At 37.6% G+C, this 18,170-nt stretch overlaps 1 protein-coding gene across 8 annotated transcripts in view; it reads left to right on the top strand.

Moving 5' to 3' along the window:
* The window catches only part of ZC3H13 (zinc finger CCCH-type containing 13), a 98,535-nt gene extending 88,742 nt beyond the window's left edge, over positions 1-9,793 (top strand). For 5 of the 8 annotated variants that reach the window (XM_043477616.1, XM_043477611.1, XM_043477614.1 and 2 more), the window contains 4 exons: positions 506-658; positions 2,343-2,543; positions 5,439-5,602; positions 7,600-9,793. In XM_043477616.1, the coding sequence (XP_043333551.1) occupies positions 506-658; positions 2,343-2,543; positions 5,439-5,602; positions 7,600-7,770 (689 nt within the window). In that variant the 3' untranslated portion in view covers positions 7,771-9,793. The remainder of the gene's footprint in view (positions 1-505; positions 659-2,342; positions 2,544-5,438; positions 5,603-7,599) is intronic. The other 3 variants (XM_043477615.1, XM_043477613.1, XM_043477612.1) reach the window with 2 other exon arrangements.
* Positions 9,794-18,170: the final 8,377 nt, after the last annotated feature.

The raw sequence follows: 18,170 nt of genomic DNA, 5'->3' as shown, positions 1-18,170 counted from the left end.
TACCTCACCACTGTAGAGTTCTTCATATCATGAATAAAATATTATGAGCTAAGATTTAAACTTCATATTAATTCTAGTAATTAGTTTGCAAGCTTTTTAAAATTGAATAATTTTGATAAAGAAATTAATGCATCCTTTTGAAATTAGTGGATTTCTCTGAATTAGTTTTATTATAAACAGTTAACTAGTACTAATATGTTAGGTTGTAAGATTATAATTAAATATGAGAAATCTACCACTATTTCGATATTGCTGTCCATACTGTGCTCTTGTCATTAAAACTAAATTTAATTCATTTTTAAGTTTTCTTTTGGAATTATCAAGTGTTTTGGAGAGTTAAGAAATGTATTGTGTTTTAAATGTTTTAATTTATGTAAATGTAAATGGTTTAAATTAAAAATGCTTCTCAATTTTTTTAGTGTGCCCAGCCTCTCCTCTTTGGTTTCACTTAGATGTCCCTTTCCCTTAATGCTCTCTTTGGCATGAAATTAATTTTTCTGTTTAGCAGGAGACGATGAATCCAAGCTAGATGATGCGCATTCATTGGGATCTGGTGCTGGAGAAGGATACGAGCCAATTAGTGATGATGAACTAGATGAAATTCTGGCAGGTGATGCTGAAAAGCGGGAGGACCAACAGGATGAGGAGAAGATGCCAGGTAATCATTGCAGAGGTGGTTGAACATAAAAGATATTTAATTATGATATTGAGGTATTCTTTGTTCCCTTTCATGCTTAAGAATTGATAAAACACAGAATCTTCCCAGTTGTGTTTTAATTAACATTGAAAGGCCAGTAAAGCAAAAATTATAGTTATTATGCTCTGTTCATTTTTAAATAGACATTGCCTATAAATTGAAAATGGCAGTATCTAAAATAGCACAATTGTAAGATTTCCTTTCCAGAGTTTGATTCCTATTGCAGGACCTGGAATTTAAAACAGATGGTAGGTATATGGTACAGAGCTTCACAACTATGTTCCACAAACTGTTGAAATGACCATTCAGAAACTTAAAAACTTGAGGTTGTATTTGAACACTGTTTCTATACTTCTCTTGATTTTCTAAATTCAGTGATATTTTCACTTGTAGTGAAATATTCACTTATGGTAAGCCAGAGCTTACTCCAATGACTGTGCCATGAGTCAGCAACCTTTATTGTTCTTGTTGAATCATCCCAATTAGTCTCATTATTACTAACAGTTTATCACGGTAAGGGCTTCTGGGTATGTAGAATATTAAATCTTTATTTTGACTTAATTTGCTCTTGTATTTTACAGTTTTTTATACTAATGTATAATGTATGTATGTTATCTTTATTATTATCAGCTATTAGGTGTTTCTGAATAGAACATTATTTTGTTAATTTCCTAAACTGTTCCTTGTCAGTGGATAGATTATTCTCAATTTTAATTCTAGCCACTGCCTGATTCTTAAAGTTATTTCATAATGAATTATTTTTTTAAAAAGTAGTGTCTGTGTGTTTGTCTGTTTGTGCATGTACACATGGAAATTAAATACATTCCTAGATTTAATGAACCCTTGGACGATTCTGGTACCAAGTTTCAAAGTGTCAGACCTAGTCTTAGTGAAATAGTGGAATTCTTTCATTGAGACTCTCTGAAGCAATTTAAAGGCATTATTTGTAGGAATGGGTTTGCTCAGGGGCTTGTTTGCTTGCTTTTTGTTTGTTTTGGATTTTTCTTTATTGAAGTATAATGACATAAATTAATTTCAGGTGCACAACATAGTGATTAGACATTTGTATATACGTTGCAACATGATCACCACATTGTCTAGTTACCTTGACATGGTGTCATCTACCGCCATGCAGAGTTACACAGTTTTTTTCCTTGTGATGAGAACTTTTCATACTTTCTAGCAACTTTTAATGTTGGAATACAATGTTGTTGACTAGAGTCACCACACTATACATTGCATTGCCACGATTTATTTATCCTTGCAAGTTTGTACCTCTTGATACCCTTCAACCATTTTGTCTAACCTTCAGATCCCTCCCCCTCTGAAAACCACCAATCTCTTTATCTATGAGTTTGGATTTCTTTTTGTTTGTTTGATTCTTTTAGATTCCACATATAAAAGAAATGCGGATGGGTGGGAGCACTTGCCTAAGACCTCTTTACTATTTTCCTTTGGTGAGGAAGTTTATTTGTAAAATTTCTTAGATTCTAAATACTAGTTTTTATAGAAAATCTTTTAAGAATATGCCTTTTTTTATTTAAATTACTTATTGTTTGCTTTCCTGTGTCTTTCAATCTGTATTTCTCGCTGGATAACAGGAATGGTATTTCTTGGTGTAAGAAAATTCTATAACTTTTTGTAGATCCGCTAGATGTGATAGACGTGGATTGGTCTGGTCTTATGCCAAAGCATCCAAAAGAGCCACGAGAGCCTGGGGCCGCGCTCCTAAAATTCACACCTGGAGCTGTTATGCTGCGAGTTGGCATTTCTAAAAAGTTGGCTGGTCCTGAGCTCTTTACGAAAGTCAAAGAAACATGTCAGAGACTTTTAGAAAAGCCCAAAGGTAATTCCATCCCAATTTTAAGTGTGTAATATCTAATATAAATATGAAGATGCCTTTGAAAAGGATTCTGTTCTGTTCTTATGTAGCAGTTATAAGAATTTTTTTTTAAAGAATCATTTATTTTCATTATTTAATCCTCATGGTCAAAGTTTAAGAAAATTTAAACCTACAGATGAGTTGTAAACATAACGCAATGATCTTTCTGCATCAAAATTACTTTTTTAACAGGTAAGTGTGATAGTGCTCGGTGGTTTGCCCAGGGATAAATGAAGTAGATCTTAGGAAAGTGAACTTAGATATTTTTCATATCTAAACAGATTGATAATCTTGGCAGTGCTTTCCCCTGGGAAATGGAGAATTTTGCTCAAATGCAAATATTTAGGTTGAGCCTTTTACAAAGTGCTTAAGAACTCAGTCTGTGAACCAGATGGCCTGGATTCCAATAGGTACACCACTTACTAGCTATGGTTAATCTATATGTTACTGTCACCATCTGCAAACTGGGAGTTATTATACCACCAAGCCACCTGATTGTTAGGAGGAGCAAATGAGTTATCACAAGTAAAACACTTAGAATAGTTTCTGACATGCAGTGATGCCTAGTAAATATTACTACTGCTATTTAGTTTGAAAATATTTTATCACATTGATTTTAGACAGTGAAAATAGCTACAGCTTTTTATTATTCCAGAACATTTTTAGTTTGTAGATTTTTTTTTTTCTCCTGTTATTTGAAACCTACTTCACTGTGTTTTGGCAGCTTACTGGGCTTCCCTGGTAGCTCAGCTGGTAAAGAATCCACCTGCAATGCAGGAGACCCCAATTTGATTCCTGGGCTGGGAAGTTCTCCTGGAGAAGGGATAGGCTACCCACTCCAGTATTCTTGGGCTTCCCTGGTGGTTCAGATGGTAAAGAATCCCTAGGTGCAGGAAACCTAGGTTCAGTCCCTGGGTTGGGAATATCCCCTGTGTTTTGGCAGCTCATTAATACTTTATTATATCATGTTCATGAGGTGAAAAAGTTTGAGGTAAAAGTATTGAGCTTTTTACTAATATAAAATTGAAAAAAGTTTATGTTGCATGAATACATGTTCTCTCTTCAGCTGTTAGCATAAGCAGTAACTCTCTTGATTTTAATAGGGCCCAATATACATACTGTGTGTGTATTAATCTGACAAGTGACCAGTGTCTTAAGTTCTTGTCCCATTCTTTCTCCCTTGTTTGGCTCTGTGATCTTAAGCATGTAACTCCTGTGGGCATAAAATGATGTGATGAAACCCCTAAGGTCTTACCTGCAGCTATTTGCTTCTGTGACTTTTGTTAGTGGCATTTCAGGTTAAAATCTGTTGCATAGTTAGCAAAATCAGACTATAGTTTATCCCTGACTAATGATCACTTAAACAATGAAAATATATACTGTGAAGAGGGATTTGATTTTTTCCTTAGCAAGTAGTCCAGGCTTCCCTGGTGGCTCAGACAGTAAAGTATCTGCCTGCAATGTGGGAGACCTGGGTTCAATCCCTGGGTGAGGACGATCCTCTGGAGGAGGAAAGGGCAACCCACTCCAGTGTTCTTGCCTGGAAAATCGCATGGGCAGAGGAGCCTGGTGGGCTACAGTCCATGGGGTCTCAAAGAGTCGGACACAGCTGAATGACTAACACTTTACCAAGTAGTCCTGTTTTTTGGTGGTGAGATAGCTTTATTAGAGAACTAATATATGATATTGAATAGAAGTTCTCTTAAGGAATAGGACTTTATTTACTGCTATATCCAGTGTCTGATGATCTGTACTACTAATTTTGCCATTGCCTTGAATAGTACCTGACACACAGTATTTGATAAATATTTGTGAAATAGCTATTACTCTTTTCAATTATTGACTGGTCCTGTTTTCTAAATTTTTCTTTCCTTTTTGTCTATTTTTAACAGATTTTCTCCTCACCTTGCAGGCTGTAACTTAAAGTGATTTTGATACATTGTCCCAGGTTTTTACAGTGACAAAATATTAGATAAAATTTGTAGATCATCTAACACCTAATCACTTTCCCAACAGAGTTTTGGGGGGACCACACAGTAGTCACATTATTATGGCAAGATTCAAATGTAGTAAAGTCCTGAACCTAGAACTTTGAGTAGTTGACAGTAAGCAATATATTGAATTTGATTTTACTAATTAACTTGAACTTTTCTTCTCATAGTAACCCATGTCTAAATTCTCTCTCCCCATTTTACTTTTCTTATATCTTAAAAAAAGTGACTATCAGAATATTTATTTTTGTTTGAGACTAGTGGCAAGACTGGGCTTCCCTGGTGGCTCAGTGGTAAAGAATCTGCCTGCAATTCAGGAGACTCAGGTTTGATCCCTGGGTCAGGAAGATCCCCTGGAAGAAGGCATGGCAAGCCACTCCAGTACTCTTACCTGGAGAATCCCCATGGACAGAGGAGCCTGGAGGGCTGCAATCCATGGGCTCGGTCGCACAGAGTTGGACACGACAGCAGCAGCAGCAAAACTGCGTGTTGGCGTTCTCTCACAGAGTACATGTTGTGTTTAATATACAAAATAATCTTCACCAGCATTGGTGAGTCACTCAGTCGTGTCCGACTCTCTGCGACCCCGTGGACTGTAGCCCACCAGCCTCCTCCGTCCATGGGATTCTCCAGGCAAGAGTACTGGAGTGGGTTGCCATTTCCTTCTCCAGGAGATCTTCCTGACCCAGGGAGTGAACCTGGGTCTCCCACATTGTAGGCAGACGCTTTACTGTCTGAGCCCCCGGAGAAGTCAGTGTTGGTGACTTTGATGATATATAGATTTTGTGGAATATTCATCCAAGCAGTTGTTAACATTTCTGTTTTCAGAAACCTTAATGTGTGTGTGTTTTCTGTTTTTTTTTGAAAGATGTAGACAGTCTCTTTGAACATGAACTTGGGGCTCTCAACATGGCTGCATTACTACGAAAAGAGGAAAGAGCAAATCTGCTTAGTAATCTTGGACCGTGTTGTAAAGCATTATGCTTCAGACGGGATTCTGCAATCCGAAAGCAGCTTGTTAAAAACGAGAAGGTACTGTTACTTAGAAAAATCAGAAAGTGTTGAGTCATATGTACATATTTTTCATTTGATTGCTCTGCAGTGAGGTTCAGGTCTCATAATCTGTTTTTATGAGTTGGTTTCCCAGTCATGTACACATCTAAGAGAAAGAATTTTATTAGAATTTATAATACCTTTTATTTTACTTTAATACTATTGAAGAACATTTCTTTTGAATAGCAAATTGTTACTGAGGCTTAAAGAAAATTTAAAATACTCTATTCTTATGAAATACTTCTCATTTGCAAAGTTTCTTTAAGTAATAAAATATACTGGAAATTTTAAGGAAAAACATTTCCCAGATACAGTGGTAAGGAGATTTTATTACTATATAGAGCATGTTTATATATATAGTGTTTATGAAAATATACCAAGTTGAAGGGAGAAAATAAATATAGGTGATTACATGTAAGCATTTACTTGAGAAGAATAAAGGGATTTGAAGCCCAACTATTTTCTGTTTGGTTCAGGTAAGGATCCCCAGTTGAGAGGCTGTATGGTTTGCAGTGTCATCAGACTCCTGCTCCCTTCTCTAATGTGCCATAGTACCCTTCAAAAATTATGATACCCAAAAACACCCCTGCAAATTTCTCACTGAGAACCATCATTCAGAACCTTGTAAATCCTTCCAGTTGAGGGCAGACCATGAACATGACATTATCAAAGTTCTGTTATGGTTTGGCTGTTATATCATTGGTTATAAGGGGTTAGAGTTGGGAATATGGTGGAGTACAGAGGGAAAACAAAGGAAGGTTTTTTTTTTTTTTTTTTTAAATGATGAAATTTCTCTCTCCTGATTGTGGTCATGGTTTCTTATCTATAAACATGAGTTTAAAACTCATCAAACTGTATACATAAAAAGCCAGTTTTAGTGTATCACAACTTTAAAAAAAAAACTTTTTGTAATGCAAATGTGACCAAGGCATCATTGTTCCTTTAAGGATTCTAGAAGAGAAATAGCAAGAGTGCTGGAAATAGCAAATCTTACCTTATTTCATCATGCATGGTTGCTGCTGCTAAGTCACTTCAGTCGTGTCCGACTCTGTGTGACCCCATGGACTGCAGCCCACCAGGCTCCTCTGTCCATGGGATTTTCCAGGCAAGAGTACTGGAGTGGGGTGCCATTGCCTTCTCCGTTATGCATAGTTGGAGGATGTTTAACAAAATTTTACGACAGTAATTTTCAAAACTTCTAAGATAGCTTTAGGTTCCAATAGTAGAGGTCTACCTCTTAGAACAAAGGAGGTGATAGTTTCTCAGTAGATTGCACGGATCAGCTGTCTTCTGGAGAATTTGTTCAGTTCTAGAGCTTGCATCTTATGGCACATTAGTAGACCAGTAAGGAGTGTGGAATGTTCGGTGCCCTGTGAAAGTAAGATTGAATTAGTGTGTAACTTCATGTAAGATTTTATTTCAACATGTGTAAGAAATCATACTGCTTAACAGTATAATGTGCCATGTGTTTTTTGTTTTGTCATTGGAAATGATGAAGTGAAAACTACTTGATTACCTGTCAGGGATTATCAAGAAGATTCCTACTTTAAGCGAGAAGTTAGACTAGGCACCCTCTAAAGATTGCTTTCTTTTCCTTGAGTCGGAAAACAGCATTTCTTAATTTTGCTTTTAAATATCCAGCACAGCCCACGTGGCACTATTGGTAAAGAACTTGCCTGCCAATGCAGGAGATGTTTGATCCCTGGGTTGGGAATCAAACCCAACCCTGGAGGAGGGCATGGCAGCCCACTCCAGTATGCTTGCCTGGAGAATCCCATGGACAGAGGTGCCTGGCAGGCTACAGTCCATGGGGTCACAAAGAGTCTGACACGACTAAAGCGACGTAGCATGTATGCACAGCTAATTTAATACCTATCTCAAACTGATTTTTCTTATAACCGATTTTTGTTAGCAGTTAAACCTGTCTTTTCTACTGTGACCTAATCTACATCTTTTTAAATGTTTTCTCCAAATAGGGCACCGTAAAACAAGCTTATACAAATGCTCCAGTGGTAGACAATGAACTGTTACGACTGAGTCTTCGATTATTTAAGCGAAAGACCATGTGCCAAGCCCCAGGACCTGAAAAGACTGAAGATAATAAACTTTCACAGTCCAGTATCCAACAGGAACTGTGTGTGTCTTAAGACTGAAGTCCAGGTACATTTTTGGTACTATTTCCCTTCAGCAGTGCGTATTCTTTTTCAGAGTTCTGTGGTTTGACAAGCATTATTAGTGACGAAGACAGAAAAGACTTAACAGCCATGCTAAACTAGTGATGAACTTTTGATAAAGTTTAAAGACACTAGTTTGGCGAGCTTAAGATTTTACATAAATTTTCACACCGTCCAAAATAATGTGAAAGCATCTAGATTGAGTTGTTTATTCTGTACCTTTTAGTAAAACTGAAGCTTTTGAAAACAGTCGTCCTTACGCTTCTAGCCTACACAGATTTTTTATGAAATGGAGCCAGAGCCACTGACTTATGTACTGGATCATCCTGACAGAAACTGCGATTTTCTCCAGAAACAGTGTGTTCACTGAATGCACACACGCCATGCACCACTGTGATGCACAGGACACAGAGGGGTGCTGCTGTGTGTACGCCGGCCTCCCGCAGGAGCAAGCCACAATCCTGTTTTCTCTAATTCTAAGCAGAACTACTTAATGCCTCTTCAGTTTTTTAAAATATATGTGCATTGTTACAATGTATATTGGATATATTTCGATTCTCAATGGTTTTGTTATCAGAGATTGTCAACTATTTTTATTTTTAATAAATGTACCTTCCCTTTCCTTGTTCTAGATTTACTTTGTTCATTAATCTTGTTCCTGTTGTTCAAAAATGTTATCAACATTACATGTTTTGTACTTCAGATATTTTACTGCTCGAGTTATTGGACAGCTGTAAATAATGTGATAAGAGTTGAGGCTGTACTTTAAGTATAGCTCAGTAATACTTGAAACAAACCATACTTTTCAGAACTGTAACCTTTGATTATATTAACCCGCCTCTAACCTATAATATATAAAACAATTTAATTTTTATAAGTTACAGTATATCTGTTTTATTTTGTATGTACATATTTAACTCATGAAGTGGACTCTTAGAAGTATCTGAAATGGACTCCAAACTGCAGAATTTGTGGGCAGACAACAAAAATAATGAAGGAAACCAATCAAAATTGTAATTTGCCAATTGCCTTTCACAGGTTTTTGTTAAAACTGTAATTCTACATTACCTGTCTCAGTAGTTTTGTACCTTTTCTCTATGGGTAATATACTGTAACAGGTTGAAAGTTTATATTCAGGAACATTCATCGTAGTCATTGTGCACTTAATTTTTATAAAATACTTACCCAGCAAAGGAAGTAGTCATATTTCCAAATGACCTGCAAAGCATATATAAGAAAATTGCAAGTAGCAAAGCAAAAACCAAAAAGGTAAGCAAAAAGATTCTTCAGGTGTCTGTTTCTTCTTACCAATTGGTAAATCTTTTGAATAAGGAAAAAATGTAAAATTCTTTAATGACCTGGAGAATGAATACCCTTTAGAAAATTACCTTCTGTTTTAGTGGATAATATTGTTCTCTGTAGCATAAAGATTTAAAGTCCTAGATTCTCTGAGTTCAAAGAAATGTGGAGTATAACAAAAGTTATGGTTATCCTGTTCTGTCCAGTGGCTTTTAGGAGTATTTCACAAGTTATTTCTTTACAGAATGAAAACTATATAGGTAGATTTGCCATTTAGTCAAATCTGTTGCCTTTTTAGTTTGAATATCTTCTGTTATGTTGTAAAAGAAAAATTTAAAACTCTTTTTTTGCTTAGTCACAGTACTCAGAGCTTTATGCTCCCAGTGGGAATGTAGTGTTATGTCTCATAATATTTTTAAATTTAAACATTCTGTGTATTGCTAGTCATATACTCATAAAGTTTTTCTAAAGCGAACTTTTGTTGGATTTTCCATAAAATTTCTTGGACCAGTATTCGTGGAAACATCTTTTGATCTATAAACTATTTGTTAGTAAAGTCTTCTGTCTTGTAACTGATGAAGTTTGTCCACTTGCCACATCTGGACTCTAGCTGCTTGCAATAAGAAGTTGTCCAGCTAGAGAAGAGGCAAGACTATGTCTGCAGTCCACAGTAAATAAAATGAGAGTTAACAGATAACTTACATTCTGTTGGTTTCTTTTGGGAGGGGCAGATGTCCTATTTTGTAGTCTTGTACTAACTTTTTCATAAAAAATTCTCACCATACTCAAGTAGTACCTTAATATGTTAAAATCTGACCTGTCACTTCTCTCTATTCTGATCAGTAACTGCAGGTTATCTTTCCCATCCTTCCCCATGACCACTTGTGACTTATCTCTATTAGTCTGAGAATTTGTGGCATCGGCAGAACATCCCCTGTTATTCAAAACAGTATCTATAGTGTCAGTGATGCTTTCAGTTCCTTATTTTAAAAGGATATGGGTTCCAGCTCAAGATAGGAACAGTTTCCTCTGAAAAAAGAATAACACAACAAAATTAGCCGAGAGCATCCTACAAGGGAAAACCCATTTCTAAGCTGGTAGGAAAGGCTGAGACAAAATCTCACCGTCAACTCCACTCTCAGTGTGGAGACCCACGCTCAGGAGGGAAGTTGCACCCCTGCGTTCTCCCTGAGGAGTGAAGAGTTTGAACTCCACATCTTGCATCGCAACTTCTAAGACCCGCCCTGGAGAGACAAGGCCCCTAAACAACAACATCAAGAGACCCCTGCTGAGACACCTTGTAATTAAGGTTCCGGTTAAAGACCAAGAGAGTATCTTTATCGGCAGCAAGAAAAAAACCACTTGATACTTAATAAAGGAAGCCCTATACGACTATCAGCAGACTTCACCAACAGGAACTTTACATGCCAGAAGGAAGTGCTAGGAGATATTCAAAGTGCTGAAAGGAAAAAAGCTTCCAACCAAGAATTCTCTGCCTGGCAAAGTTAACGGAGAGATTAAGACTTTCCTAGACAGGAAACGCTATTGTGATTAATCACCACTGGTCTCGGCCTTACAAGAAATGTTAAAGGGACTTTAAGCTGAAATGAAAGTATACTAATTATTAGCAAGAAAAGCAAAGTATAAATCTCTGGTAAAGATAAATATATAGTAAAATTCAGAAAAAGCTAATGTAACAGTAATGAGTTAAGTCCTTATAAGGCTAGTGTGCAGGTTAAAAGACAAAATTAGTAAAAATAACTTCTGCCACAATGATTTGTTAATGTTTGTTAATAAAAAGGTACAAATTTTAACATTTATAAATAAATTTTAAAATAAAATGGTGGGGATTACAATGTAGAATTTAATTACAATTAAGTATGAACTCAAGCTGTCATCAACTTAAAATAGACTGTAATAAATAAGTTGTTTTATGTAAGCATCATGGTACCACAAAGCAAAAACCTATAAAAGATACACAAAAGATAGAAAAATCTAAGCATACCACTACAGAAAATCAAATCACAAAGAAAGCAAGAAAAAAAAAAGGAATTACAAAGTAGCCAGAAAACAACAAAATAAGTACATACTCACCAATAATTATATGTAACGAGACTACATTCTCAAAAGACATCAAGTGGCTGAATGGATTAAAAACCAAGACCTAGCTATATTCTGCCTACAGGAGATTCACTTCAAGTCTATGGACACACACAGACTGAAAACGAAGGAATAGCAGAAGATATTCCATGCAAATGGAAACCAAAAGAGAGCTGGAGCAGCTGTACTTACATCAAACAAAATAGACTTTTAAGACAAAAACTGTAGTAAGACGCAAAGAAGGTCATTGTATAATGATAAAGAGGTCAATCTGACAAGAGGATATAATGTTTTATAATATTTACATACCTGATATAGGAGCACCTAAATAAAGCAAATATTAATAAACCTACAAAGAAATTGACAATAGTAGTAGGTGACTTTAATATTCCATTTTCATCATGGATAGATCATCCAGATAAAAATTAATGAGGCAATATTTGCCTTAAAAGGACATGTTGTACCAAGTGGACTTAGAAACATAATACAGAATATTCCACTCAAAATAACATTCTTCTTAAGCACACATGGAATATTTCCATGATAGATCATATGTTAGGCCACAAAACATATTAATAAGTTTAAGAACAAAACAGTATCAGTCATTTTTTCTGAGCACAATAGTATGACTAGAAGTCAATTACAAGAAAACTGGAAAATTCACAAGTATTTGGAGGCTACTTCAGTTGGTCAAAGAAGAAATCAAGAGAGAAATTTTAGAAGCTTGGAGACAGAGTGGTTCAGAGACATGCCAAAGATACGTCAGTTGGCTCATCAGAAGCTCAGGGCACAGGACAGGAAACTTCAGGTTATGGCTTCTGAAAAAAGTTATGGCTTCTAGGTCAGATTTTCCTCCTGACATTAATGTACGTTAGATATATCTGTTAGCTGGGTAGATAGTGGGTAGATAGCAAACTATCTACCTACCTATCTACTTCTCCAATTAAGAGAATGGAATGGGAAAAAATTATTTACAATGTGACCAACAATGGCTTAATTTCTAAAATAAACAAATAGCTCATATAGCTCAACAAAAAACCCCAAACAACCCAACCCAAAAATGGACAGAAGCTCTGAATAGACATTTCTCCAAAGAAGACATACAGATGACCCAAGAGGCATGTAAAAAGATGTTCAACATTGCTAATTAATAGAGAAATGCAAATCACAACTACAATGAGATACATTTAAAAGTCTACAAACAATATATGCTGGAGAGGGTGTGAAGAAAAGAGAACTCTCCTACCTGTTGGTGGGAATGTAAATTGGTGCAACTGTACGGAACACAGTATGGAAGTTTCTCAGAAAACTAAAAATAGAATTACAATATGATCCAGCAATCCCACGCCTAGGCATACATCCTTGCAAAAACTAATTCAAAAAGATACATGTGCCCCTATATTCATAGCAGCACTATTGACAATAGCCAAGGTACAGAAACAAGCTAGATGTCCACTGACAGATGAATGGATAAAGATGTCCATGTATGCAATGGAATACTACTCAGTCATAAAAAGAATGAAAGAGTGCCATTTGCAGCAACATGGATGAATCCAGAAATTATATACTAAGTGAAGTCATGAAGAGAAAGATACTGAATGGTACCACTTATATGTGGAATCTAAAATAGGACACGAATCTATCAATAAAACAAATAGAATCACATTGGAGAAGGACATGGCAACCCACTCCAGTGTTCTTGCCTGGAGAATCCCAGGGACGGAGGAGCCTGGTGGGCTGCCGTCTATGGGGTCGCACAGAGTCGGACACGACTGAAGCAATTTAGCAGCAGCAGCAGCTCATGCATTGAGGTGAAGACTCTTTTAGACACTGTTGCTAAAAGTGTAAATTGGTACAAATCCTGGAGTACAGTTTGGAAATTTCTAGCAAGTGCCTCAAAAATGTATATGTACCTAGTAATTCTATTCTAAGGACTTTATCTTTAAGAATGTAACAGATGAGTATGCAAATATACGTACAGGGATACTCATTAGTATCATACTCGTTACTTTTAAAAGTGAAATACTGCAAGCAACCTAAATGTCCAGTGATATCCATGGGTTCCATGGCACTAGTGGTGAAGAATCCACTTGCCAATTCAGGATGCACAAGAGATGTGGGTTCAATCGCTGAGCTGGGAAGATCCCCTAGAGTAGGAAATGGCACCCCACTTCAGTATTCTTGCTTAGAAAATTCCATGGACAGAGGAGCCTGGTGGGCTATGGTTCAGGGGATCACAAAGAATTGGACACAACTGAGTGACTGAACACCACCATCCAGGACTGCGTAGATGACTTACCATCCATTTTGAGAATAGAATATTATTTAACCATTAAAAAAAAAATGATGATGGGCATGTGTATATAAAAATATTCATGAAACATTAAGGGGGAAAGTAAGTCATAAAATATTAAATCTATATTTAATTCCATTAAAAATAAATACACAGATATATGAAAAAGTTTTGATGATGTCTTTGTTCATTTGGGCTGCTATAACAAAATACCATAGACAAGGTGGCTTATAGCAGCAGAATTTTTCCCCCTCATAGTCCTGGAGGCTGGGAAGTCCAAGTTAAAGGCATGGGCATGTTCACTGTCTGCTAAGGACCCACTTCATAATTTGTAGATTGCAGTCTTTTACGTATTGTCTCCTTACATGATGGAAGGGAGGAGGGAGCTCTGTGAGGTCTCTTATAATGACACTAAAACCATTCCTGAGGGCTCCACCCTCATGACCTAATCACTTCCCAAAGGTCCTGCCTCCTAATCCTATGACATTGGAGGTTAGCATTTCAACATATTTTGGGGGAGACATAGACATTCAATCTATAGCAATGGATATATACCAAAATATTTACCATCATTTTCTGAGTAACATAATGTTGAATTAATAGAATTCAACCAATTCAACCAATAGAATTGTTGATTAACTCTTTTTAATATCTGTATTTTCTATATTGAGTGTATCAGTTCAGTTCAGTCACTCAGTCGTGTCTGACTCTTTGTGACCCCATGGACTGCAGCACGCCAGGCTTCCCTGTCTGTCACCAACTCCCGGAGCTTGCTCAAACTCATGTCCATCGAGTCAGTGATGCCATCCAACCATCTCATCCTCTGTCGTTCCCTTCTTCTGCTACCTTCAATCTTTCCCAACATCAGGGTCTTTTCCAATGAGTCAGTTCTTTGCATCAGGTGGCCAAAGTATTGGAGCTTCGACCTCAGCATCAGCCCTTCAAATGAATATTCACAGTTGATTTCCTTTAGGATTGACTGGTTTGGTCTCCTTGCAGTCCAAGGGACCCTTCAAGAGTCTTCTCTAACACTACACTTCAAAAACATCAATTCTTCTGTACTCAGCTTTTTTTATGGTCCAACTGTTACATCCATACATGACTACTGGCAAAACCATAGCTTCGACTAGATAGACCTTTGTTGGCAAAAAAATGTCTCTGCTTTTTAATATGCTTTCTAGGTTGGTCATAGCTTTTCTTCCAAAGAACAATTTAATTTCATGGCTGCAGTCACCATCTGCAGTGATTTTGGAGCCCAAGAAAATAAAGTCTGTCGCTGTCCATTGTTTCCCCATCTATTTGCCATAAAGTGATGGGACCAGATGCCATGATCTTAGTTTTTTGAATGTTGAGTTTTAAGCCAACTTATTCACTCTCCTCTTTCACTTTCATCAATAGGCTCTTTAGTTCTTCTTCACTTTCTGCCGTAAGTGTGGTGCTATCTGCATATCTGAGGTTACTGATTTTCTCCTGGCAATCCTGATTCCAGCTTGTGCTTTATTCAGCCTGGTATTTTGCATGCGGTACTCTGCATACAAGTTAAATAAGCTGGGTGACAATATACAGTCTTGACATACTCCTTTCCCAACTGGAACCAGTCCATTGTTCCATGTCGAATTCTAACTGTTGCTTTTTGACCCGCATACAGATTTCTTAGGAGACAAGTAAGGTCCTCTGGTATTCCCATCTCTTTAAGAATTTTCCACAGTTTGTTGTGATCCACACAGTCAAAGGCTTTAGCCTAGTCAGTGAAGCAGAAGTAGATGTTTTTCTGGAATTCTCTTGTTTTTTCTATGATCCAACAGATGTTTGCAGTTTGATCTTTGGCTCCTCTGCCATTTCTAAATATTCAGTGTATGGTAACTTATAGAACTAAGAAAATAAAGGGGGAAATGCCTTTCCTATGTGCCCTCTGATCTTCTCATCCTTGATTAGAAGGGTGAGTGCTGTGTATTCCTAGGCCCATAAGGACATCTGGGGAGGAAAATTGTTCTTGGCATTATTTCTTATTTTTTACCCTCCACTGGCATTTTAACATCAATGTTGATAGCAGCCTCTCAGATTGATATTCTCTGTGCTGTCAAAAAGAAAATTCTAGCAAACACCAACACTGCATAGCTCTTTCTAACAAGTCTAGATCACAAACCATTGCAAGGTAAAGTAATTGTTCAATTCCATAAGAGCACCATATTGTCATAAAGACTGAAGTTCCTTGAGGTTGTTAACAAAAGTTCATCAAGAAGGTTCTGGGGTTAATGGTAAAAACCAGAAGTCAGGAACATAAACAAAGGTGACACTGAGAAAGCTTGATAGGTGTGTGTATGTGTTTGTGTGTATGTGTTTCTGTAAGCAGGGTTGATAATCTTTCTTCTGCATGGCCAACCATGTGAGCTGATATTTTAAGTGTATGTAATGGCAGGGCTTGAAATGATGCTATTTCTTGATAACACTGGGACATTTTACCCTGAGTGCTCTTTTACCTTGAGATATGCAGATAACCCAGAAAACAGCCAGCACTCTTCAGACTGGACATTGCAGAAATGTCAGCGTATAATCATATTACCCTGTTCTCCTTTTACACTATTGACCTGTAATCAGAGATTTAGTCTCCTGACTACATGTATGTTAGGATACTTGAAGTAGTTTCAGGCTTTGAGATCCTGAAACACCTAGCAGAAGGCTCAAATCATTCTGTTTCTTAAAGAGGCAGCAAGTAATGAGTCAAGATGGAGGGAGAAAAGGGTTTGCAGGTAAGAAGACCAGTGTACACCCCTGGATCTGCAGAGTCAGATCAGCTCAGGAGGCAGGCGCTCAGTGTTCTGAATGGCCTCTTGCCTCTCCCCATTCTCATGCAACCACAGAGATGATAGATCCTTCTCTTGCCACATCTCTACCACCTCAGAACTCCTGCTAGTCTTTATTTGCATTTCTCTCAGGGTATGTACCTTATCCTGCCTCGTGTTATAGTAAAATATGAAGACTTCTTCAGTCAGTCAGTTAGTTCAGTCGCTCAGTCGTTTCTGACTCTTTGCGACCCCATGAATCGCAGCACACCAGGCCTCCCTGTCCATCACAAACTCCTGGAGTTTACTCAAACTCATGTCCATCGAGTCGGTGATGACATCCAGCCATCTCATCCTCTGTCGTCCCCTTCTCCTCCTGCCCCCAATCCCTCCCAGCATCAGGGTCTTTTCCAATGAGTCAACTCTTCGCATGAGGTGGCCAAAGTATTGGAGTTTCAGCTTCAGCATCAGTCTTTCCAATGAACACCCAGGACTGATCTCCTTTAGGATGGACTGGGTGGATCTCCTTGCAGTCCAAGGGACTCTCAAGAGTCTTCTCCAACACCACAGTTCAAAAGCATCAATTTTTCAGTGCTCAGCTTTCTTCATAGTCCAACTCTCACACCCATACATGACCACTGGAAAAACCATAGCCTTGATTAGACAGACCTTTGTTGGCAAAGTAATGTCTCTGCTTTTTAATATGCTATCTAGGTTGGTCATAACTTTCCTTCCAAGGAGTAAGCGTCTTTTAATTTCATGGCTGCAATCACCATCTGCAGTGATTTTGGAGCCCAAAAAAGTAAAGTCTGACACTGTTTCCACTGTTTCCCCATCTATTTCCCATGAAGAGATGGGACCAGATGCCATGATCTTAGTTTTCTTAGACTCTTACTAAATCACAAGCTCCCTGAGAGCACTGACAGTTTCTACATTGGCTTACTGTTGATGATGTCCAGTACCTAGCAGATAACTCAGTAAAAAAAAAAAGAATGAATGAATAGATAGTAGCCCTCAAAATTCATTCACTTCCACTGACAGGAAGAACATGAAGTTGATGCTCTTTAGGAAAAACGAAAGCTGACTTTTCAGTCTCCTAATGGTTCGGTGGTTGTGTGTGATTCCTCCTTCTCAGAGAAGACTTGGCTCTGACATCCCTGACGTCACCACTTTGATGCTTTCTTACAGCAGAGAAGGTGAATTTATTAATAGCATTATTAGCATTAATAGCATTATTCAAGGGCCTGTTCTCTATCTGGGACTCAGCCTGGTCACTTTCTTTCTGAATGCCACTGGTGACAAGCTGTCAAATGGTGGATCAGGCTTAGTATTTCCACCTACAGTCTAGGAAGTGGTTTCATAAAACTACTCCATAGGTATTTATTATTCAACTATTGCATGCACTTTATGGCAAATAGTTGGGTAAAAGGTGGAAACAGTGACAGGTTTTATTTTCTTGGACTCCAAAGTCACTGTGGACAGTGACTGCAGCCATGAAATTCAAAAACATTTACTCCTTGGAAGAAAAGCTATGACTAACCTAGACAGCATCCTAAAAAGCAGAAACATTACTTTGCCGACAAAGGTCTGTCTAGTCAAAGCTATGGTTTTTCCAGTAGTCATGTACTAATGTGAGAGTGGGACCATAAAGGATGCTGAAGAATTGATGCTTTCAAATTGTGATGTTGGAGAAGACTCTTGAGAGTCTCTTGGACTGCAAGGAGATCAAACCAGTCAATCTTAAAGGAAATCAATCCTGAATATTCATTGGAAGGACTGATGCTGATGTTGACGTTCCAATCCCTTGGCCACCTCATGAAAAGAGCTGACTCACTGGAAAAAAACCTGATGCTGGGAAAGATTGAGGGAAAGAGAAGGGGGAAACAGAGGATGAGATG

Source organism: Cervus canadensis, chromosome 9, assembly GCF_019320065.1.
Source record: "Cervus canadensis isolate Bull #8, Minnesota chromosome 9, ASM1932006v1, whole genome shotgun sequence".
Classification (NCBI taxonomy): domain Eukaryota; kingdom Metazoa; phylum Chordata; class Mammalia; order Artiodactyla; family Cervidae; genus Cervus; species Cervus canadensis.
This window is presented reverse-complemented; position numbering and strand designations above follow the sequence as displayed.